Genomic DNA, 25042 nt, shown 5'->3' with positions numbered 1-25042 from the left:
TCATGTGAGGAAAGGAGGGAAAGATAGACTCATGGATGGAATAAGGGAGGAAGAGAGAGATGCCAGATTTGGGAGATGGATGGGGAGGACAGAGGGGCTAGAAGGGGGACAGGGAGAGATGACAGAAGGGGAATAGAGAGAGATATACTTTGGGGAGGATAGAGGGGACAGGAGAGGGAGAGATGGCTTTGGGGAAGGACAGAGAGGGCAGGAAAGGGAGAGGTGGCAAAAGGGGTGAAAGGCGATCAGGGAGAGATAGTAGAGGGTGTGAAAGGGAGCGGTGGACTTGGAGGGGGAAAATGGGGGGAGAGATAGATTTGGTGGAGGGGAAAATGGGGAGAGAGAGATGGGAATAGGAGGCTGGGGAAGGGGCAAGATGGAAAATGGGAGACCTAGAGGGTGAGAGAAGGAGATAAAGTTGATAGGTAGGTAGAAAGGAGTAGGGTGAAATTTGAGTGGACAAAAGCAAAAAAAAAAAAAAAAAAAGGAAGGAAGGAAAGAGCTAAAAAGGGAAAATCAGTATGCCAGAAACAGATACTGTATATTGAGGGAAAAAGGCGAGAGGAGAACTGAAAAAGAGACAACAGCCACTGGAAACAGAAGAAAGACAGGAACGCAGACAAGTAACTGGAACCAGCATAGTAGAACATGAAACCATCCAGAAAACAAAGGTAGAATAAAGTGTTTTATTTGGAATGTATTAATTGAAATATGTTAGTTTTAAGAAATATTCATTGTAGATGTCTTTGTACTAAATTTAGTACGAATTATGGAGCCCCTTTTCAGGTTTTGTATTTCACAATGCCTGGTTGTGGAGAACTTTGTGTTGCTATTGCTCAGATAACATGAAAATCAGGAATTTTTTGGTACATAAGAACATAAGAAGCGCCATCTCCGGAACAGACCCTAGGTCCATCAAGTCCGGCGATCCGCACACGCGGAGGCCACGCCAGGTGTACCCTGGCATAGTTTTGGTCCCCATATCGCTCCAAGCTTCTCGTAAAGAGAAGTGCATCTAGCCTACCCCTACCCATGTCACTTCATGCCACTCATAAGGAGATGTACATCTAACTTACCCTTAAATCCTAGAATGGTGGATTCCGCAATTACCTCTTCTGGGAGAGCATTCCAGGTATCCACCACTCGTTGCGTGAAGCAGAACTTCCTGATATTTGTCTTGAACTTGTCCCCCCTTAGCTTCAGCCCATGTCCTCTTGTCCGTGCCACATTGGACATTGTAAATAACGTTTTTTCCTGCTCTATTTTGTCAATTCCTTTCAGTATTTTGAATGTCTCGATCATATCCCCTCATAGTCTCCTTTTCTCAAGGGAGAACAACCCCAGTCTCTTAAGTCTTTCCTCGTAATCCAGGTTCTCCATACCTTTCACCAGCTTTGTTGCTCGTCTCTGCACCCTCTCTAGCAGTATGATATCCTTCTTTAGGTATGGAGACCAATGCTGGATGCAGTATTCCAAGTGTGGTCTGACCATCGCTCTATAAAGCGGCATTATGACTTTCTCCGATCTACTCATGATTCCCTTCTTTATCATGCCTAGCATTCTATTCGCATTCTTCGCTGCCGCCGCACATTGCACCGACGGCTTCAGTGTCCTATCGATTAATACTCCCAGGTCCTTTCCCTGTTCAGATTTTCCCAGAGTTGCACCTGACATACTATACTTGTGTTCCTTATTTTTTCTGCCTAAGTGCAGACTTCCATGGAGAAATGTTCTAGTTCTGATCTGCAGTTGTGAGGAGATAGATTATCAGCTCCCATATAACTAATTTTATTATGGTGTGTTAAACTGAGCCTTTTTTCTTTTTTTCTCATTTTGCTCCTTGTTATTTGAGCATTATATATCTCCTTTGTGTTTTTGCTGAAAAGCAGGTTAAAATATGTGTGGCGAGAAACATGGTTCTTTGAGTTTGTCTGGCAGGATCTATTGTTTTACTTTAAACATGGGTGATCTGGGCCTATAAGGAGTGGTGTGCTAGGCTCTGTGTTACTGAAGCTGCTGCCATAGGCAGTTGACCAGTCTTGCCTAATAGTTTCTGGCCCCACCGCCATTTTGGATGCACGGGGTGGGGGGTGCCAGCTCATCCCTCACCTCAGGCAGCCTAGAGTCGCTCCTGATCAGCGGTAACCTAGATTGTCAGACATTAAACAAAATATTTTGTTCACTGGACAGAATTTAATTCCTATGGATTGTTTCAACGTTTGAGAGACTGATTTTGTGCTACAGATTCCGAGATCTACACTAACGAATCCTGCTGTTTCTTTCTCTCTCTCAGATGTACATCTGAAATCTAATTGAGCACTTACATTATTGGCAAGGATGCAGTAATATGTGGTTATTTCAAAAATCGATTATTGCAATGTCCTATTCAAGGGAATAGCCCAAAAGGAAATCAGACGTTTGCAGATCATCCAGAACGCATCAATCAAACTTATAATGAAAGCTAAGAAATTCGATCACATGACTCCTCTTCTTAAAAAAAGCCCACTGGCTTCCTGTCGCACATCGCATAATGTACAAATTAAGTTTGCTTACCTTCAAATCTCTGATATACAAAACTCCGGCTTTCATTTACAAATCATTTATTCCTTATACCAACATTTATTAGTCATCCCCTCACTTAAAATTATTAATACACAATGGCACTTCATCTTTTCCATTACAGTTCCTCAAACATGGAATTCTCTCCCTATTTACTTAAGAGAGGAAAAAAATTTGGATAAATTTAAGTGCAAACTTAAAAGCTTTTCTTTGTAAAGACGTATTTAATGACTAAAAGGACTGCTTAGGAGTTTCACTTTATTTTTATTTCTTCTATTAAGATTCTTCGTTCTTTCCCTTCCTATTGTCTTTAACCATAAGTGTCTTTTCTTCTGTTAACCAGATTTCCCCATCCTTTCCTCACATTTTATTATGTTTGTAAAACTAGTCTTCAATATGTTTTGCAAGACTTAGTTTTTTGTTAGTTTTGTTTGTCCCCCCCCCTCCAATTTTGTAATTTTATTGATTTGTTCATCGCTTAGAATTTTGAATAAGCAATTCATCAAATTTTATAATAAACTTGAAACATTGCGCATGCTTTCTGCTCAAGCCCTCTTGTACAGCCTTTCTGGCAAAAAAGCTCATAAAACCATTAACAATATGTTTTGAAATCAAAACACCACCCACATCTTGCTGGTGCCAGTTTGCAGAGGGATTCCATGAAAGGAAAGTTCCTGGAAAGAGACAGTAAGAGTCTCCTGCGCTGTTCTACGCTTTGCTGGGGTGGAGTAACACATTCTCAAGGTTTGGAAAGCTGCCCTAGCCTATCAAAGATACCAAACTGTATAGACAATCCTCCAGATTCTATAAAGGTCATCAAAATTTGGGCTCGGATCCCAGATCAGCACTCAAAAAATAATTAGTTAATGAGCTCCAATGATTTATTGGAGCAAATAGTCACTTAATTTGAAACATAGAAACAGGATGGCAGATAAAGACCAAATGGCCCATCTAGTCTGCCCATCCACAGCATCCACTATCTCCTCCTCTCCCTATTGGCTAAGGCTCTTTACACCTGCATTATGATGTCATAGAGCTTTATGAAACATAGAAACATGACGGCAGATAAAGGCCATATGGCCCATCTAGTCTGCCCATCCACAGCATCCACTATCTCCGCCTCTCCCTATTGGCTAAGGCTCTTTACACCTGCATTGTGATGTCATAGAGCTTTATGAAACATAGAAACATGATGGCAGATTAAGGCCAAATGGCCCATCTAGTCTGCCCATCTGCAGTAACCATTAACTCTTTCTCTCTCTGAGAGATCCCACATGCCTATCCCAGGCCCTCTTGAATTCAGACATAGTCTCTGTTTCCACCATCTCTTCTGGGGAAGACCTTTTTTGCACCACAGACCGGTTTCATGCATGACAATTTTTCCAGGGGAGGGCGGGGTCAGGAAGGGTTTAAGCACATAATAAAGTGCATACTATATACTTTAACTATTACATTGCTTTGTTAGATAGCCAGTCACTACATATTATATAGAGCGGGCTTGGAGAATGTGAATCACCTGTTGCAATGAATCTGTAAATTTAAATAGGACTCTTGGTATTTTCTTTTAAATGCAGCTCTCTTTTTGTTGACAATCTTGGAGTCTTCTGCTCTCCAGCGCTGTTTGGGGGATTTTTTAAACTTATTTTTGCTAAGGTTAGCTTGTGGGCTTACCGAAAAAAAATGTGACTGAGACAAGTGTGGGAAAGAGGCATAGACAGAAGTGGTCACTTTTCCAAAATAAAATACCTTGCATATTAATGTAAATAAAACACAAAATTGTATTCTTTCTGCCGGTGGTTGGGGTCCACTGTGTTAACATACGTGACCTGTTAGTGAGATGTGTTTTGTTGTATTTTACAGTAAAAAATAAGGCCCTGAAGCAGCCCATGTAGGGTGAAACGCGGTCGTGTAGGGCAGTATTTTAACCTACTTTAATCAAGATTTTTAAAGACCTTTTTACAACTTTGGCCATGTCTGCCTCCACAGTTTCCTTCCTGTTACACATATATCTTGCTGCATTTAGACATGCCCAGATCCACTCTATGGCTGCTGTAACTGTGAGCACCTAAATTCTAGTTGGGCCGAGGCCATGTTGCATTAGAATTCTATAATGGAATCTGGGCACTCAGATGCCATTATAGACTTGGCGCTCAATACGTGACACCGGAGCACCTACATCGTACAATGAGTCACTCACGTAAATATTTCCAGGTACTTTGCAGTTGAGGGGTGGATAATAGCAGGCATGATTTTGAAATTCCGATGTGTGTCTTCTGTATTTCTTCTCCAATCTAAACCCACCCCCAGGAAAATTCTCAGTGCTGTGGAAGCCCACACATGCTGTTAGCCAGACAGAGGGAACATTTCTGATAGAGCAATTTACCCTGCTAAATTGCTATGTTTAACCAGTGCACGGTTTTGAAAATTGACATGTATACTGTAGATATATATGCTAAAATCCAATAGTGACCCGTGGAAGGCGGCAATCCTGGATTTTCAATGCCAGGGTCACTGGCACTGAAGATCTGGGGCAAAAAGGTTGGCAGCTCCCACTTAGCTGGCCAAGCCAATTTTTTCCTCCCTTTACCAAAACCGCGCAAGAGATTTTAAGCCCCAGCTGGCATTGGAGCAGTGCAGAGCATTCAGCGTACTGACCTTGTGTAATTTTGTAAAAAAAAAAAAAAAAAAAGGAGAGGTTGGGGGTTATTGGATGGCTGGCTACAGCTAATGCCCAAAGACAGATCAGCCATTAGATGGGTCTTTCTGGCCTTGTGCCTTAGCCAGCCAGCCAATGAAAATCGGCAGTGACTGGCTATGTCATGTGACATAGTCTAAATTCATCCAAATAATTCACCCCTATAGCAACTGATATACTTTCATATGATCCTCAGCTGGCTCTTTAGCCATGCATTATACAGTTTTTTTGCATGAGCCATTATCGTCACTGGATCAATACAATTATATATGAATAGTAGTCTGAAGACATTTGATCTTATGTGACGTGGAGGGGCATAATCAAAACCAACGTCTAAGTCCCCTTTTAGCCTAAGTTCCTAGATGCACAATGTAGGCAGCAAGGAAATGTCCATTCTCGAAAAAAACATCCAAAATGTGTTTTTTTTTAGAATGGCCTACCTGCTGGTGAAGATCGTGCTGCTTCAGAGGGGGGGTGGGAACGTTCGGGGAGGATTCGGGCAATCACGGCAGGAGAGATTGGGCATCTCTCCTGCCGTGATCGTTACGGGTGTTGGGGGGGGGGGACAGGTTGCCTGGGCCACTGAGCTGATCACGGCAGCCGTGATCAGCTCAGTGGCCCAATTCAGATCTTATACCTGTTTTGACTTGGTCTAAGTCAAAACATATAAGTTCCGTCTGGCAACCTGTCATACTTTTTTGGTTATGGTTGTCAGATGACTAAGTCTAGGTCAGCCCACATCCTGCCCACCTCCCAACCAAAGCCCATCTATCCACTCCTCCAAAAATGTCCCTTTTCGCTCTAGGCATACAGAGGCATGATAAAGGCCTAAGCTGGTTTTAGATACGTCTAAAACCAGTTTTGATTATCGGTGCTTGGACGATCTGTCTTTTTGATCGTCCACATACCGACTTAGGCCAGTTTTTGGATGGGTTTTTTTTTTATTATGAGCCCCATAGTCTGTCATCAGGCTGGCCAGCAAGCTCCATATTCAGCAGGAGATAGCTGGCTATCTCCTGTTGAATATCAGCAGTTAGCTGGCCAACTGGGACTTAGCCGGCCAAGAGCCACTAAATATCGGGGGGAAATGACTTTTATCAGTTTCTTCATCTCTTAAGTTTTTCTGATGGAAAAGATACTCACCTTGGCTTCTCCAAATACAATGTAGATATCAGAGGCAGGACTCTTGAAGACATCTGGCTTTGTTATCACAAACAGAATATTCTTAGACTTTCGGATTGTGATCCGTGTTACTCCATGAATCTGGCGCAGACCCAGCTTGGACATGGCCTGGAAGAAGACACAGAGGGTTACCTGTGTTTTATATAGCCAGCCAAGCCAATATGCATCAGCTTACTTGCTAAGTCATAATGGCCAAAGATAGGTCCACCTAAATAGAAGGTCTATTGGGTTGCTCAACATGGTCAGTTGGCCAATGAATATTGACGCTATGTTACGCAAAATAATCAGTGACCATTGGTGGTTAGCCGGCTTAGCACAACTGAGATGGCCGGGAGCTGTTCCCAACCAGCTAAATAGAGCTGAATATCGAGTGGAAGGAACACAAGGACTTTGTGCTCTAGACCAGTGTTTCTCAACTGGGTCCTGGAGGACCCCCTTGCCAGTCAGGTTTTTAAGATATCCACAATGAAAACGCATGAAAGATATTTCCCTTATAATGGAGGCAGTGTATGCAAATCAAGTTTATGCAAATTCAATGTGGATATCTTGAAAACCTGACTGGCAAGGGGGTCCTCCAGGACTGAGTTGAGAAACCCTGCACTAGAACAATGGTTCTTAAACCTGTTCTAGAGGACCCCAGACAATCAGGTTTTCAAGATATCCCTAATGAATATGCATCAGAGAAATTTGCATGCCTACTGACTACTTTAAAGGCAAATCACGCTCAGGACAGGTTTAAGAACCACTGCTCTAGAAGGAGCCTTTATTGAATAAAGTCCAAAATATAATCAAACAGCTTGCACTCAAAGATATGAGTACAAGTCAGTGGCAACAAGTGGAATCAACATGGGATAGAAAATGAATTTAATAAATAAATAACTGTGTTTCAGCGGTGATGTCTGTGTCAGGAATCAAATAATCCGAAGTTAGTAACCGTCTGGGGGTTGTGGTCAGTTTCTGTATACAAGGCTGCAAACCACAATCAAGCCTGTCCTATCATTGATTGTGGTTTTCAACTCTGTATACAGAAACTGACCACAACCCCGAGATGGTTTGATTATTTGACTCCTGATACAGGCATCACTGCTGAAACATAGCTCTTTTGAGTTGGATCCTTGTTGCCTTTGACTTGTGTATTTGAGTACAAGCTGTTTGATTATACAGTCAAACCTCGGTTTGCGAGTGTTTTGCAAGATGAGCAAAACATTTTCGCAAATCGGAACTCGCAAACCGAGCGTTGACTCGATTTGCGAGTCCCCCCCGCCCGCTAACCGGCATTGCCCCCCCTCGCGAACGCCCGCCCACCCAAACTGAAGCCTTACCCCCATCTGGCACCGGCATGCAGCACCAACCCACAGGAGGTGCAGGTGCCGGTGCCCAAAGATCGTGCTGCTTGCCAGACTGGGCCTTGAGCATCTGCGCAGTTGCTCAAGGCCCAGTCCGGCAAGCAGTACGATATTCGGGCACCAGCACCTCCTGTGGGTTGGTGCTGCATGCCAGTGCCAGATGGGGGTAAGGCTTCAGTTTGGGCGGGCAGGAATTTGCGAGGGGGGGGTGATGCCGGTTCACATATGCCGGGGGATGTGGAAGCGCACCAGTGGCCTCGGGGGTGGGGGGGGGTCTTTTGGGGATGTGGTGGGGTGGGATGGAGGAGCCGGTGGCCGCGGTGGTGGGGTGGGGAGGAGATGGAACCAATCAAGCGAGTTTCCCTTACTTCCTATGGGGAAACTCACTTTGATATACGAGTAATTTGGTTTACGAGCATGCTTCTGGAACGAATTATGCTCGTAAACCAAGGTTCCACTGAATTTTGGATTTTATTCATTAAAGGCTTCTTCTAGATTATAAGTTCTTTGTCTCTTTGGGTGGGTTGCCTCACTATTCGGTTCACATAGAACCCATCGAAGCCATATGAACATTTCTACTCCATAAATTCTCTCCCAGCATTGATAATCTAGCCATGTCTCTCAAACTGTGAGATTCTGGGTGTGCCATGAGAGATTCCAGAATTTTACGTATACACTAGAATAGATGACATGTATGTCATGTTTGGGCGGTTGATTCCTTACGCACACAGACACTCATGACAAGCATCATTCTTTGACATGATTGGTCCTTGAACACTAATGGCTTGAGCAACAAATGCTTTGTTACCGTTTGGATCTTCTCATCTTTGTGAACTTGGATTTTCAGCTCTGACAGAAATTAAATCGAATAAAAGAGAATGACTGCAGATGGTGGATGATGAAATGTGTGTTTGCTTATCGACCTTCATTTTGAGTTAATTTGCACTCAAAAACAACCACATCCATCACATTGATTAGCAATTCTACTCTAGTTTCACCGTTTTTATAATTACCCTTACATAGCTTAAAGAACTTATAATAAATAACTCTCAAATTCAATTTTTTTGTTCTTTTTGCAATTTATAATGTGCTGCAAAAAACATTTGTTATAGGGGCAAACACCCTCCAGGGATTCAAGACAAAGTTGGAGAAGTTCCTGCTCAACTGAAACTTACGCAGGTGAGGCTGGATTCATTTAGAGCACTGGTCTTTGGCCTAAGGGCTGCCGCGTGAGCAGACTGCTGGGCACGATGGACCACTGGTTTGATGCAGCAGCGGTAATTCTTGTGTTCTTATGTTCTCTGTTCAGTGGCATAGCGAGGGTGAGTGGTGCCCCCTCTCTGCCCTCTTCTCCGACACTCCTGCTGCTTGTGTGTCCCCCTTTCCTTCTCCCATACCTTTTTAATTTTCCGAGCACAAGCAACATCATGAACATGCTGGCCACGTCATGTCGGCTATCGCTCTGATGCCACTTCCTAGGCCCGGGGCCCAGAAAGGATGTCAGAGAGTGGCGACACCGACACCGGCAGCAAGTTTGTAATGCTGCTCATGCGGGGAAAATGAAAGAGGGAAGGGAAGAGGCGCAAGGCAGGGGAGTCGGGAAGGAGAGCGGACAACAGGACGGATACCTTCACCCCTTACAAAGACTGTGCCCGCCCCTCCCCCACCCACCCCCCCGGCTCCATGTGCTGGAGCGAAAAATGTTCGAGACATTGTTCTACACTCTGAAATCCCATCCAAAGAGCATAAGTAAGTGTCATCCTAATTTTAAACCCGCGGAGAGCTGATTTGGAATCCTTATGCCCGTTTCAGGCTGCTGAACCTATATATTTGAAAAATGAATCATAGCAAATCTTGTGGGAGGTATCCAACGATAGTGTCCTTTCATTATGCAGTTGATTAATTTGGTGCTATTTTTATTTGTAGTTATCAGTTTGTGCTCCTCCCGAGGAAGCCATTTTTGGTAAAACTCAGGTCAGAGTCGGGGGAGCAGCTTAATTTTAAATCCACGGAGCACCATGTCACTGCAATGGAAAAAGAAAAAAAAATAGTTCCTGCTGGGCCGGGCCATTTGGGTTGAGACATGTTATGATCAACATCATGAAAAGATAAGTGATTTTCAACGCCGCATTATTATTGTAGTACTAATGACCTTCCGCAGAGCAGCAAAGACCTTCCTCTTCTGCCAATCGGGCCATTAAAAACGGCCTCCTCAATATACTTCTCCTTGAACTCTTCGCTATGACCCGTCTGGTCTCTAGAATAAGCTGTTATTGTCTACTGTAACCTATTTATTGTCATGACTAGTCTGTTTTCAAATGATGGTGAATGTCTACTTGGAACCCGTTCTGAGCTTCTAGGAGAATGGGATAGAAATCTAAATAAATAGCTTACTACATAGCAAACAACTAAGAACATAAGAATTGCTGCTGCTGGGTCAGACCAGTGGTCCGTCGTGCCCATCAGTCTGCTCCCACGGCGGCCCTTAAGTCAAAGACCACTGACCTAACCGAGTCTAGCCTTACCGGCGTATATTCTGGTTCAGAAGGAACTTGTCTAACTTTGTCTTGAGGGTGTTTTCCCCTACAACAGACTCCGGAAAAGTGTTCCAGTTTCCCACCACTCTCTAGGTGAAGAAGAACTTCCTCACGCTTGTACGGAATCTATCCCCTTTTAACTTTAGAGAGCGCCCTCTCATTCTCTCTACCTTGGAGAGGGTGAACAACCTGTCGTGATCTACTAAGTCTATTTCCTTCATTATCTTGAATGTTTCGAACATGTCCCCTCTCAGTAGATTGAAAATATTGTCAGAATAACTCTCAGGGAATGGGCAGAAAAGTGAAATGATGGGCCTGATTTTGTTCTCCTAGTGGCTCGCGCTTGCAGGAAATGTTCAGACACTGAACACTTTTCACAATATAAATTAATAAACTATTAGATTTTTAATATAAGAGATGCTTTAAATTTGATTGGCTTCTGAATGAATAACAGTTGGCCATTCTGTCACTGACGCTGCAGTTAGATAAGCTACTGCACTTAACGTTTTTTCATGGCACCCACCTTCCTTGCTTTCTTTTCACTTCTGCTCTGCTTGGCTTTGCTAATGCTTTCATCACCAGGGCCTCCAGCGTGCGTGAGTTGGGCCTGAAAAAGGAAAGGACATTTTACACACCATACTATTTTTTATGGTTCAATCCTCACCCCCCCCCATCCATTTTCTTTTCACCAATAAACAGATGGGGGTGAAACTTTCCAAATGTTGCACAGGGGATGGACACCTAAAATCTATGCTCATGGCCATTGACATAGTTATGCTTCTAATTAATGTTCAGACACCTTCATTTGGTTATCTACTTATCTTTGACATCTAAGTTTTGATGGAGACAATGCAATGAACTTCACATCAAAAGGCCCAGGGGCACATCTCACCATAAACCCCTTACAGTGTAGTGAGCCCTCTAAAACCCACCCAGCTGGACCCAACTGTACACCACACCAATAGATCATATACATGCAGGTTGTCAACCATACAGTATGTGGGTACAGTGGGATTTGGGTGGATTTTGGAAGGGGTGATCATGCCTCCATTCCTCCAGGGGTCATGTAGTCAGTTTGGACACCTCTTTTAGGTATTTATTTGTTGTTAAAACAAGTCTAGCCCAAAACATCCAGACTATACCCTGGATATTTTCAAAAATATTCGATTATTGCAGATAAACGTTCAAATCATAAGCCTGCCCTAGTTCCACCCAAACCACGCCTCTAATATGCCAACCTTGAAATTTAGATGCATTGCAAACAAGCACCACAGAAATCTGTCCAGGACATGGGTTTCGAAAATAGCAAATTGGAAGGGTTTTTCTTTCCAAATTTCTAATATATTTTTGAAGCATTTATAAGCTTGCATGTAGGTAAAACTATTATCAATAACCTAACGATTTCCAAACACAAGTGTATTGTGTTTATAGTTTAGTCATTTGTGATACTCGAGTCCTTTTTATATCCTGTACCTAAATATAAGTGTCAGCTTATAGAATTGCTTTTCCACTTCCTAAAGCCTCTTCTCACCAGTTTCTAGGAATGAATGCTCCTTGGTCTTAGTATCATCTTATTTTCTAGTTCAATCTTGCCTAGAGGGTGATGTCTTCTTACAGATTAGTTCATTGGAATGATGAGAGGTCATGGAGAGTTACCATAGAGCAATAAAGCTGCTCATTCCCACTGTGTGTGCCCAACTCATTAAAACGGAGACTCTGATGGTAGATAAGAATCTTAGGGTCCATCTACTCTGCCCAAATTACTCCCTGTTGCTCTTTCAAATTATCTTGTTTCTTTTTTGCTTGTTTATTACTGTAAATGCAGATTAAATTCTCAGTCGTGCATCCACAGTAACAGAGTACTAAGGGTTTCTGGGCTAGACATTCTTATACTCGTAGTTTCTTTTTTTAGAGAGTTAAGAATTGGAAATTAATTTTAAGGTTACACATCCAGCTCTGTATATAGTGAAAATACTAGGGAAACAGGCAGAGCTTCTGAAGCTCCCTCAAGGAGACACAGACCTCCAGAGGTACTTGCAGGACTGGGTGTCAAATGTACTAAGAATGGCCGCTCATACCCAGCAGGCTGCCTCGGTGTTGTTTTGTCCTTCTTGCTATGGTTCTTGTAGTGGCGTAGTAAGGGAGGGGGAGGTCTGCCCTAGGCGCTATGTTGGTGGGGGCGCCGCCCCCCTGCCTCTTCCCATTCCTCCCCTCTACACACGCGCCCCTCCTTCCCTTCCCCCCACACCTCTAGTTGAAGTTGCTGTTCGCGGCAGTCAGCAAGGTGCTCTTCGTGACCCTGTCGGCTCGCCCGCTGACATCACTTCCAGGTGCCACGCATAGGAAGTGACATCAGAGGGTCACGAGGAGCACATTGTTGACTGCCGCATGCAACAACTTCAACAAGAGGTAGGAGGAAGGGAAAGCTGGGCGCGCGGCAGGCATGATGGGCAAAGGAGCAGGAGAGGCGGAGATGAGGGTGGGGGAAGGGCACCACCACCAGGTGCCTCTCCCCCTCGCTGCGCCACTGGGTTCTTGCTATACTCTAGTACTAAAGCCAGTCCAGTCCTTGATTAACTATTAAACAAAATAAGCACATCCCAAGGGAAGGAGGTACTATAGAGATTTTTCCCGAACTATCATGCCCTTAACTCTTCTGCCCTCTGCTACTCTCATTATCCAGTATGAATTTCAGTGGGTTTAAAAAAAAAAAAAAAAATCATTATAAATATATATGATGTTTTGTTTCATGCAATAACGATATTTCTCAGCATTTATGAGTTGTCATGTCTTATCAGTTAAGCAGTGGCTAGGCCGAGTGGAGGAGTTGCCTAGTGGATACAGCCTCTGCCTCAGCACCCTGAGGTTATCAATTCATTCCTGCAGCTTCTTGTGACTCTGGGCAAATCAATTAACACTTCATTGCCTCAGGTACAAAAAAGTTCCTGTCTAAAACAAGTAAACCACATTAAAAAAAGCGGTATACAGGTTCCATCACCTTTACCATTGTTGGGCTGTGCTTAGAGTTGGGGGGGTTTTGTTTGTTTGTTTTACTTTATTTAGTTTTTAATGCCAACAAAAAGTGCAATACAATTTATATACAAATAATAATAATCAACCAAGCACTTATAATCAATCAGTATCTATACATAAGATAAAAATTTCCTCCCCCATCCATCATTACCATCAGGAATACCAAAACAAAAGATATACCCCCACCTACCGCTCCCCCCCCCCCGGAGGTGTGGGTGAAAAACAACAGAAAATAAAGATAAAGGACTACTTTTGCAAATTTACAAAAGACGTCAATGGACCCCAAACTAATTTGAATATCTTATTATGCCCCAGCAAGTCAGCATTCATTTTCTCATATTTATAAGTTAAACATAACCTCGCCCACCACAAAGGAAAACTAAGGTGATCCCAATTCTTCCAATTGTGAGTAATCATTTGCATGGCTATCCCGGTCATAATAAGGAAAAGCTGGCTTTTATAGCGGTCCATGGGGGGCTTAATATGCAATAACATTCCGCATATAACTACCTCATATGTCAATGGAATTGATGCCTCCAGTATGGTATTAATCTGTCCCCATATTGACTTCCAAAAGTTAAGTATCAAAGGACAATAGAATAGCAAATGATCCAGTGTCCCTACATTACATTACATTAGAGATTTCTATTCCATTATCTTGCGGGTCAAGGTGGATTACAAAAGAAATAAAAAACGGAGGGTTACAATGGAAGAACATTTGTCCTTTCTAGAGAGGTAAAGAGTAGGTTATGTAGTTTCTGTGTGGCGAGGAAGAGGGAGGGGGGGGAAGGACGGGAAGTTTGAAGTTAGGGCTGTTTCAGGAATTTCTTGAAGAGTATAGTTTTTATTTCTTTTCTGAACGTCTTGTAGTCTGGTGTCGTTATCAGTAGATTGGAGATTTGGTTGTCTAGTTTAGCTGCTTGAGTGGCCAGGAGGCCATCGTATAGTTTTTTCCGTTTTACTTCTTTGATCGAGGGGTGTGTGAATAGGGGGGGGTGTTTTTCTATGTCTGATCAAGATGACAGAGCCAGCATCTATTAGATTTAGAACTTAGAGTTGGTCTTAATCTGGCCCTGAGCCAGTCATGGTCAACCCTACACTTGAGATACGGGAGGCCACTATTGAGACCATGGAAGGAAGGCCAGCTAACTCAGTTGATAGCAGAAAGTTTAAGTTATTGCATATTCTTTCTTGCTTCTTGTGCAAAAACAAGAATACTTCTGCTGAAAACGAAGAGAAAAACTTGAAAAATCCCGCATGGAGCTGCCCTAGACATGTCTGCTGCATGATGCTTCCAGTTGGCTCTGGGCATCCTGGACCATGTGACCTGTAGCAGTGTGATCCTATGTGGACATGGAAGTATATCATCAGTGCTTTTCTTAGGAAAGTCAGCATTATAATCTCTATTCAGTGAGGAAAAACCAGGAGATCAGCCTACCTGGAAAAAAAAAACCTTACGCTACAAGTAAGCAACTCTACCTGCTGAACACTTCCCCAAAAGTTCCCATTTCTGGAGGGAAACTTTTGGCCACTCCTGGCTGTCAGGTAAAATTTGCATCTTTGCGGATGATACCAAAATCAGCAATATCGTAGACATCCTGGATGGTGTGAATAACATGGAGAAAGACCTAGCAAAGCTTGAAGGATGGTCTGAAATTTGGCAGTTAAAATTTAATGCTAAGAAATGCAAAGTCATGCATTTGGGCTGTAAAAACCCAAGGGAACGGTACTGTTTAATGGGTGAAGAACTTATGTGCAAGACAGAACAGTGGGACTTGGGTGTCATTATATGTGATGATCTTAAGGTGGCCAAACAGGTTGAAAAGGTGATGGTGAAAGCTAGAAGGATGCTAGGTTGCATAGGGAGAGGTATGACGAGTAGGAAAAAGGAGGTACTGATGCCTCTGTATAAGACTCTGTTGAGACCTCATTTAGAATATTGTGTACAATTCTGGAGACCGTACCTTCAAAAAGATATAAAAAGGATGGAGTCAGTCCAGAGGAAGGCTACTAAAATGGTGTGTGGACTACATGATAAGGCGTATGGGTCAGAATTAAAGATCTCAATCTGTATACTTTGGAGGACAGGCGGGAGAGGGAGATATGATAGAGACCTTTAAATACCTACGTAATATAAATGTGCATGAGTCGAGTCTCTTTCATTTGAAAGGAAACTCTGCAATGAGAGAGCATAGGATGAAGTTAACAGGTGATAGGTTCTGGAGTAATCTGGAAATACTTTTTTATAGAAAGGGTGGTATATGCGTGGAACAGTCTCCCGGAAGAGGTGGTGGAGACAGAGACTGTGTCTGATTTCAAGAAAGCCTGGGATAGTCATATGGGATCTCTTAGAGAGAGGAAGAGATAATAGTTATTGTGGATGGGCCGACTGGATGGGCCATTTGGCCTTTATCTGCCATCATGTTTCTATGTTACATTTGCTTTTGTTACTAGTGTTACTAGTTACTAGTGTTATTAGTGTGTTCGGAAAACCAACAAATTGCAATTCCCTTTTGCCCTTTTTTCAGTTGCCATCCTACTGTTGTAAGAGGGCTGGAACACTGCCCATACGCCGAGAGGTTGGATAGGCTGGGGCTCTTCTCTCTGGAAAAAAGGAGGCTCAGGGGAGATATGATAGAGACCTTCAGGATCATGAGGGGCATAGAGAGGGTGGATAGGGACAGATTCTTCAGGCTGAAGGGGACAACAGGTACGAGGGGGCATTCGGAGAAACTGAAGGGAGATATGTTCAAAACAAATGCAAGGAAGTTTTTTTTCACACAAAGGGTCGTGGACACTTGGTATGCGCTACCGGAGGAAGTGATCAGGCAGAGTACGGTACAGGGATTCAAACAGGGATTGGACGGATTCCTGAGGGATAAAGGGATCGTGGGATACTGAGGGAGGAGCTGGGATGTAACACAAGTATAGAAAGCTAACCAGGTAATAAGTATGGAAACCCAACCAGGTCGTGCATGTGCAAGACCGGAGGGTTAGGACTTCGATGGGAAGATAGGACTTCAATGAGAAACCAAGGTGGCAAGGGAGCCTCTTCTGGTGATTCAGACAGGTCGTGACCTGTTTGGGCCGCCGCGGGAGCGGACTGCCGGGCAGGATGGACCTACGGTCAGACCCGGCGGAGGCACTGCTTATGTTCTTATGTTATGTTAAGACAGTCTTCTGTTCTCTCTTTTTTTTTTTTGAGGATACCTAGGATTTGTTTATCCACTGAGGATTGTAATCAGCAATCTGGATATTTGCGTGGTAGATTTTTGAGGAGAGGTTACCCCAGTAAAATTGTTGAAAGTGCATATAAAAGAGAACATTTCAACCATTGGGAGCATCTCCTACAATCCAAAGGAGATTCAGCGGGGTTTTAAAATGGTTTGGATAATTTCCTAAAACAGAAGTCCATAAGCCATTATTGAGGTTGTTTGGGGAAAATGCACTGCTTATTCCTAGGTTAAGCAGCATAAAAATCTATTTTATTTCTTGGGATCTTGTCAGGTACATGTGACCTGGGTTGGCCACTGTTGGAAACAGGACACCTACCGGGCTTGATGGGCCTTCGGTCTGTCCCAGTATGGCAACTGTTATGTTCTTATGTTCATTTGCACAAGAGAATTTTAAGCCCTTGACTCCACTGATATGACTTGTCATTTTCTAGATCCCTGTTGTGAAGTCCGTCGGTGCTTCTTTTCATTCACTGATTTGCCTGAATTTTATCAGCACAGAGGCTTCATCCTAATGAACCAGAGGGTTGTGTGCACTAGCTCCCGCTCTGCAATACCTGATTTTGAGCTGTCCGTGGTTCTGAAACATCTGGTTCCTCCAGCTCGGGGATTGACTCCTCATTACTCTCAGAATCGTTACAGGAACCTGAAAACAGAAAAGTACAAGGCAACTTTTAACACAAGTTTGTGCTTTGACGGCGAGTTGGATGGCTTCCACTGAAGCTGTAGTCAGGTGCAATCAGAATAAAATTATATATATATATTTTTTTTTTTCTGAGATTTTATCATTTACATGTGTAGGTATATTTACACTGGTAAATCATTATACATATAGAAGTAGCGATTTTATCCCGACCCCTATCCCTTTTACTAAGCCGCGGTAGAGGTTTCGACTGTGGCCTGTAGTGCTAAATGCTCCAACGCTTTTCTGCCTTAGCATCAAATTCTGCCAACAGAAAGCACAGTGGATGAGTGTGGCCAGTAAAAACACAACTACACTACATTTAAACTAGAAAATCATGAAGTAATATTGTCATAATGCCGCTTTATAGAGCGATGGTCAGACCACACTTGGAATACTGCGTCCAGCATTGGTCTCCATACCTAAAGAAGGATATCATACTGCTAGAGAGGGTGCAGAGACGAGCAACAAAGCTGGTGAAAGGTATGGAGAACCTGGATTACGAGGAAAGACGTAAGAGACTGGGGTTGTTCTCCCTTGAGAAAAGGAGACTACGAGGGGATATGATCGAGACATTCAAAATACTGAAAGGAATCAACAAAATAGAGCAGGAAAAAACGTTTTTACAATGTCCAATGTGGCACGGACAAGAGGACATGGGCTGTAGCTAAGGGGGAACAAGTTCAAGACAAATATCAGGAAGTTCTGCTTCACGCAACGAGTGGTGGACACCTGGAATGCTCTCCCAGAGGAGGTAATTGCGGAATCCACCATTCTAGGATTTAAGGGTAAGTTAGATGTACATCTCCTTATGAGTGGCATGAAGTGACATGGGTAGGGGTAGGCTAGATGCACTTCTCTTTACGAGAAGCTTGGCGCGATATGGGGACCAAAACTATGCCAGGGTACACCTGGCGTGGCCTCCGCGTGTGCGGATCGCCAGACTTGATGGACCTAGGGTCTGTTCCGGAGATGGCGCTTCTTATGTTCTTATGTTCTTATGCAAGTGGCCCAACATCACAGTGGTGGGGGATTGTTTTGTAAGATCACAATGTCAGCGGCCTGATATCTTTGTTTTGTAATCTGCCAAGGTAAAGAAGAAGAAAAATGTCCAGATGAAATAAAATATATTTGAATGACTATCTGAATAGCAGAATTAAAGCCAAAACTTGTACTAAATAGAAACCTTAGCAAAATCATGATAATCATACACTTAAAGTCAGCTAACAGCCTGCTTCTGTTTATTAATATAACTGGTGTTAGCCATTTATTGTTCGATGGAAAGTAATGACCGTGAAGAAACTTTGACAGACTGGCCTGAAAAAGCATGAACAACTGTGAAAGGAGAATGCAGCCCTCTGAGTCAACATAATTTGTCTATTCATTCATTCAGTTTTCTATACCGCTTTCCCAGGGGAGCTCAGCACAGTTTACATAAATTTAGTCAGGTACCCGAGCATTTTTCCCTGTCTGTCCCGGTGGGCTCACAATCTCAGAGGAGGGAAATTTAGTGGTGACACCAGGAAGTATTTCTTCACAGAAAGGGTGGTGGATCACTGGAACAAACTTCCGGTGCAGGTGATCAAGGCCACCAGCGTGCTCGACTTTAAGAATAAATGGAACATCCATGTGGGATCCCTACGAGGATCGAGTTAAGGAACTAGGTCATTAGCACTCAGACTTAATGAGGTGGGTCAATAGAGTGGGCAGACTTGGTGGGCTGTGGCCCTTTTCTGCCGTCATCTTTCTATGTTTCTATCTATCTAATGTACCTGGGGCATTGGGGGGGGGGGCCAAGTGACCTGCCCAGGGTCACAAGGAGCAGTGCGTGTCAGAACCCATAACCTCAGGGCACCGAGGCTGCAGTTCTAACCTCTGCGCCACACTCTCAGACATGGTATGGCAGGAGATAGCATGGCAAACATCGCCTGACAGGGATGGCAAAACCTAGTTAACAAAGCATGGTAAAACATAATGTGACAAACATGGTATGGTGAGAAATAGTATTGCAAAGCATGGGTAACACAGAATGGCACGACTTGGCAAAATTGGTAAGAACGAGTGTGCGTGATGAAACACAGCATAGAAGACATGGCACAGGAGACACTGTGTGGCAGACATGGCATGAAAGATTGAAGCATGGTAGACTGTGGCAAATATAATATGGTAAATGCGGCACACAGTACAGCGGGACAAAGATGGCGAATAGTATGACAGAATGTGGAAGAACATTGTATGAGAAAACATGGCATGGTCAGACATAGGACGAAGCATATAGCGTTTTAGATTCGAGACAGTGGAGGGTCGGGTGCTTTGTCAGAAGGTTCAGGGAATTTGGATGAGCGCACTCTCATAGAGGGTCGGGGGAAGAGGTGAATTTTTATTGCCCTGCATTATTTGAAGCCTTTTTAAGAACATAAGAATTGCCGCTTTTGGGTCAAACCAGTGGTCCATCTTGCCCAGCAGTCCACTCACGCAGCAGCCCTTGGTCAAAGACCAGCGTCCTAACTGAAACTAGCCTTACCTGTGTATGTTCTGGTTCAGCAGGAACTTGTCCAACTTTGTCTTGAATCCCTGGAGGGTGTTATCCCCTACGACAGACTCCGGAAGAGCGTTCCAGTTTCCTACCACTCTCTGGGTGAAGAAGAACTTCCTTACGTTCGTATGGAATCTATCCCCTATCAATTTTAGAGAGTGTCCTCTCGTTCTCCCTACCTTGGATAGGGTGAACAACTTGTCCTTATCTATTAAGTCTATTCCCTTCAGTATCTTGAATGTTTCGATCATGTCCCCTCTCAATCTCCTCTGCTCGAGGGAGAAAAGACCCAGTTTCTCTAATCTTTCATTGTAAGGCAACTCCTCCAGCCCCTTAACCATCTTAGTCGCTCTTCTCTGGACCCTTTCAAGTAGTACCGTGTCCTTCTCGGTACACGGAGGAGTTGCTGTGCAGTGAAAGATTAGAGAAACTGGGCTTTTTCTCCCTAAAAATATGCATTCTGGGTGTCTGAAACAACCGAGACAGCTTGGAGCTGAGATGTTAATGTCATTAAGAGAGAATACATCTGGGCTTAAATGCACTCCTCAGATGCTCAAAACATTTGTGCTCATCTGGAAGTCCTCCCACAACCACATTACATTTAATTTTATTATCATTTCTGGATTACTGAACTCGCAAAGGCTTCTAGCAATTTACGACATCATAAAATATTTATATGCACACAACAAAATCATTTGAGACTCAAAAGAGTACAGAGCAGGTGAGTTGATGTGTAATGTATAATAGCACTTTAAAAAAAAATTATTTTATTTATTTAAATAGTTATATACCACATATAGTCTACGTGGTTTGCATTCAGGTACTCAGGCATTTTTCCCTATCTGTCCTGGTGGCTCACACTCTATCTAATGTACCTGGGGCAATGGGGATTAATAACTAAAGTACAATGTAACAGCAATAGTGTCATACTAGTGTATACCCTAGATGAAAGGAGAGACAGGGGAGATATGATTCAGACGTTCAAATACTTGAAGGGTATTAACGTAGAACAAAATCTTTTCCAGAGAAAGGAAAATGGTAAAACCAGAGGACATAATTTGAGGTTGAGGGGTGGTAGATTCAGGGGCAATGTTAGGAAATTCTACTTTACGGAGAAGGTAGTGGATGCCTGGAATCCGCTCCCGAGAGAGGTGGTGGAGAGGAAAACTGTGACTGAGTTCAAAGAAGTGTGGGATGAACACAGAGGATCTAGAATCAGAAAATAATATTAAATATTGAACTAAGGCCAGTACGGGGCAGACTTGCACAGTCTGTCTCTGTATATGGCCGTTTGGTGGAGGATGGGCAGGGGAGGGCTTCAATGGCTGGGAGGGTGTAGATGGGCTGGAGGAAGTCTTAACAGAGATTTCAGCAGTTGGAACCCAAGCACAGTACCGGGTAAAGCTTTGGATTCTTGCCCAGAAATAGCTAAGAAGAAAAAATTAAAAAATTAAAATTGAATCAGGTTGGGCAGACTGGATGGACCATTTGGGTCTTTATCTGCCGTCATCTACTATGTTACTATGTATACTGAAAACGTATACAATAAAATGTAAAATAAAGGAATATGATGGCCCTGAAATTTACAGAATCCCCACATGTAAATAGCAGCTTTTCTGCATTGCTATTTGCATGTGATGGTGAACTGCTAGATACATGTGGGGGGATCCACATCGTCTTTAGATAGGGGCCATGGTTAAGGCAGGTCAAAATGACTGACATATATTCCCCATTTTACGAGCAGAATGCGCCCTGGTATGAAAAAAATATAGATGTCAGCATTCGCACCTGCCCTGAGGCCCACATACGACCTGCTGGAGGGGCAGGTATAAAGGTTGAGATCGCGCGCCCTGATTTTATTAAATGGCGCTTAAGTTCAGCCGTGGGATTTGGAACCCACGCCCTTCAGGGTGCTGAGGCCGTAGCTCTGACCACTGCGCCACACTCTCAAATTCTGCATCTATCAAAATCAATTTACAAAGAAACTCCAGGGGCATAATTGCATCGCAACTGGCCCCTCGGGTTCACGCGGGTTTTTCACGTGTTGCTTCGTGTGCTTTAACCTTCAAGACATTTTAAGGTCACCTCAAAGTTCCATCTCGGGAATCCTCTAGCACAGCCAGCACAAAATAGATGGATCACACCCCCAGGAGTTACATGCATACCAAGCTCTTTCACGTTTACTTTTGACTTCCGATACCTGAAATGAGGGAATAGGATTTGGGGAAACTTAAATCGATGAAGGGATGAGTAACTGAAGTTCAGAATCTACCATCTGAATTCATATACAGTGGTGCCTCACACAACGAACTTAATTGGTTCCAGGAGCAAGTTTGTTATGCGAAAAGTTCGTTATGTGAAACGCGTTTTCCCATAACAATACATGTTAAAAAAAAGAATTCGTTCTGTAGCATAAAATATGCTAAGATGACATAAAAAAAGATAAATTTTTTGTTATTATTTTTATTTAGATACATCTAAAAACATAATTGTTTTTTAAAACAACACACATTTTTTAAATTTAAAGACAGACTAAGTAGAGTCTAATTTTACAGTGAGAGAGGGCAGAGTCTCAGCGGCAAAAACTGGGACTTAACTGTTCATTTTTTTTTTCTTGGCTTATTTTTGGTTGGCCCGGTGGTTTTCATGTTCTGTGGTGTTAGTTTTTTCTCTTTTTCGGTGCAGTAACATGGCAGCAGAGGTGGTTAAAAGTTGTTTCCGGTGTGGGAAGCGGCAAACACCATCGGGGTTATGCGCTGCAGGGTATGTGGACGCTTCGGGGGAAGATGTAGGAATGGCGCCGGTTGAGTTGGCATTTTCCCGCCCGAATGATGTGCATTCAGTTTCGCTGGCTCTCTCAGTGGATGCAGCCGCATCAGCGGTGCAGGACCCACAGCTGCTTGATACCGTGCTTCTTTCCCTGCCGACATCACTTTCTCTTCTCGGCGGGGTGTCGGCTGTAGCGCCAGTGCTTGTTTCACAGGGAGCCAGGCGGAGAGAGGGCAGTTAAGCGCGGTGCCTGCGCGGAAGGATGCAGCTCGGGCGACTTCGTTGTGTGAAACGAAGTTCGTTGTGGGAAGCAAGACATGAAGTTCGTTGTGCGCAGCGTTCGCTGTGCGAGGCGTTCGTTATGCGAGGCACCACTGTACCAGAGTGATCATAAATTAAAAAGATATAAGGTGCTTTTTTAAAGTAAAACGCCCAAGACATTTGCTGTTAAGCATGACTGTCAATCATCCACTAGGCACCATTTTTAGAATCTCGCCTAAAGACGCCTATGTAGAGGAGAGTGTGGCGCAGTAGTTAGAGCTACAGCCTCAGCACCCAGAGGTTGTGGGCTCAAACCCCGCACTGCTCCTTGTGACCCTGAGCAAGTCACTTAATCCTCCACTGCCCCCCCCAGGGACATTAGATAGATTGTGAGCCCACAGGGACAGACAGGGAACATGCTTGAAGTACCTGTATGTAAACTACTTAGTCTATAAGTGGAATATAAATACCTAAATATATAGTCTTAGATCAGGGGTGTCAAAGTCCCTCCTCGAGGGCCACAATCCAGTCCGGCTTTCAGGATTTCCCTCAATGAATATGCATGAGATCTATTTGCATGCACTGCTTTCATTGTATGCTAACAGATCTCATGCATATTCACTGGGGAAATCCTGAAAACCCGACTGGATTGTGGCCCTCAAGGAGGGACTTTGACACCCCTGTCTTAGATGCTGGTAGGCATTGAGGGCAGGATTCTGCAAACAGTGCCTACAAACCACCACTGATCATAAGTCAATCATACTACAATGCTGTTTGTAGAATCTTTTACACGCCGAAACTAGGATCCTTGTCGGGCCACTCCTGAATACAGATTGCTTTGGCTGAAAGGACTCCTCCCCTTGCGTATCTGCCCAACACCGTCTACATTTTGATAGTAGAAGAAAAGTTGTAGGAAGTTTCAAAAAGTAATTAAGAAACTAAGTCCTATTACCGGCCGTATCGAGATGGAAGAAGAGATTCTCTTTCTCAAAGGACCCTCAGCCACTATAGGGCATCCGCTCAAACTCAGGGGCGGGAAATTTCATGGCGACACCAGGAAATATTTCTTCACCGAGAGAGTGGTTGATCCTTGGAACGAGCTCCCGGTGCAGGTGATCAAGGCAAACAGCATGCAAGAATTTAAGAGCAAATGGGATGCCCATGTGGGATCCCTTAGAGGGTTAAGCCAAGGAAACCTGTCACCAGGAGTGGGATCCCTAGGATAGTAGACTTGGGGGTGGGTCAGTAGAGTGGGCAGACCTGATGGGCTATGGCCCTTATCTGCCGTCATCTTCTATGTTTCTTGATTGTAGACATCCTTATGGATGGATGGATGATGCCACTGACTCATGGCAACACGCACAGTGAGGAATCCTCCCTGTGATGTTTCATGGCTGAGTACAGGAGTGGTTTGCCATTGCCTTCTCCTGTGCCGTGTGTAGCTCTCCTGTGTCGATGCTGCCCAACATAGGGCCCCTCAGCCTACAGCACCCGGTAGTCCCAGGTGGTCTCCCACCCAGGTACTAGCCAGCCCTGACCCTGCTAAGCTTCCAATAGTAAGAGCGGGCCTACTCAGGGCGGCCAGGCCGTAGGCAGGAGTCCTTATATCCTTTGTCAAAGCAAATGTAAACTATCTCCAGTTCTTCTGGTCTGCTTGTCACCAACACAAAGCACAGCAAACCAAGAAAACAGTGAAGAGGTACTCGGATGAAGCCACAATTTTATTCAAGGACCCGACACAGACTGCGTTTTGGTACTCTGGCCTGTGGAGGGGTAAATAAAGATCTTCCAGCAATGATCATACAGTAGTAATCCAAATTCTGCAGCAGTGTGAAGCACATTTTGGCGACTGACATAGTGCAAATCTTTAAAAAAAAGTATTGCCTTTAAATGGTTATTTTTAAAAAAATGTATTTAGTAATTGGGATAGTCTATGTTTCTGTGTTTTATTGAATAATCATTGGGTGGGAGAAAATGGTTGGTTATGCATATTTGTAAGTTGAATGTGCTTTTATTAACTTATATGATATATATTTGTGTATTGCACTTTTTTTTTTTAAGTTCAATAAGTTTTATTGAGTTTATATGTAACATAAAACAAAACTAAATTAAAAAAAACAGCAATCAAGAAGTATAAAGATCATGACATTCATCATCTGTGTCACAGAAGAATATGAAAATGAAAAGACAGATCCATAAATGTAAGATT

General features: G+C 43.5%; 1 protein-coding gene across 2 annotated transcripts in view; it reads right to left on the bottom strand.

Moving 5' to 3' along the window:
• The window catches only part of LOC117354415, a 122456-nt gene that overhangs the window by 4224 nt on the left and 93190 nt on the right, over positions 1-25042 (bottom strand). For both annotated transcript variants that reach the window (XM_033931905.1, XM_033931906.1), the window contains 3 exons: positions 17143-17231; positions 10843-10926; positions 6398-6544 (listed from right to left, as the gene is read on the bottom strand). In XM_033931905.1, coding sequence (XP_033787796.1) covers positions 6398-6544; positions 10843-10926; positions 17143-17231 — 320 coding nt within the window. The remainder of the gene's footprint in view (positions 1-6397; positions 6545-10842; positions 10927-17142; positions 17232-25042) is intronic.

This window comes from Geotrypetes seraphini, chromosome 2, assembly GCF_902459505.1.
Source record: "Geotrypetes seraphini chromosome 2, aGeoSer1.1, whole genome shotgun sequence".
In the NCBI taxonomy this organism is placed as follows: domain Eukaryota; kingdom Metazoa; phylum Chordata; class Amphibia; order Gymnophiona; family Dermophiidae; genus Geotrypetes; species Geotrypetes seraphini.
Note: the sequence above shows the minus strand (reverse complement) of the source record. Positions and strands in the feature narration are given on the sequence as shown.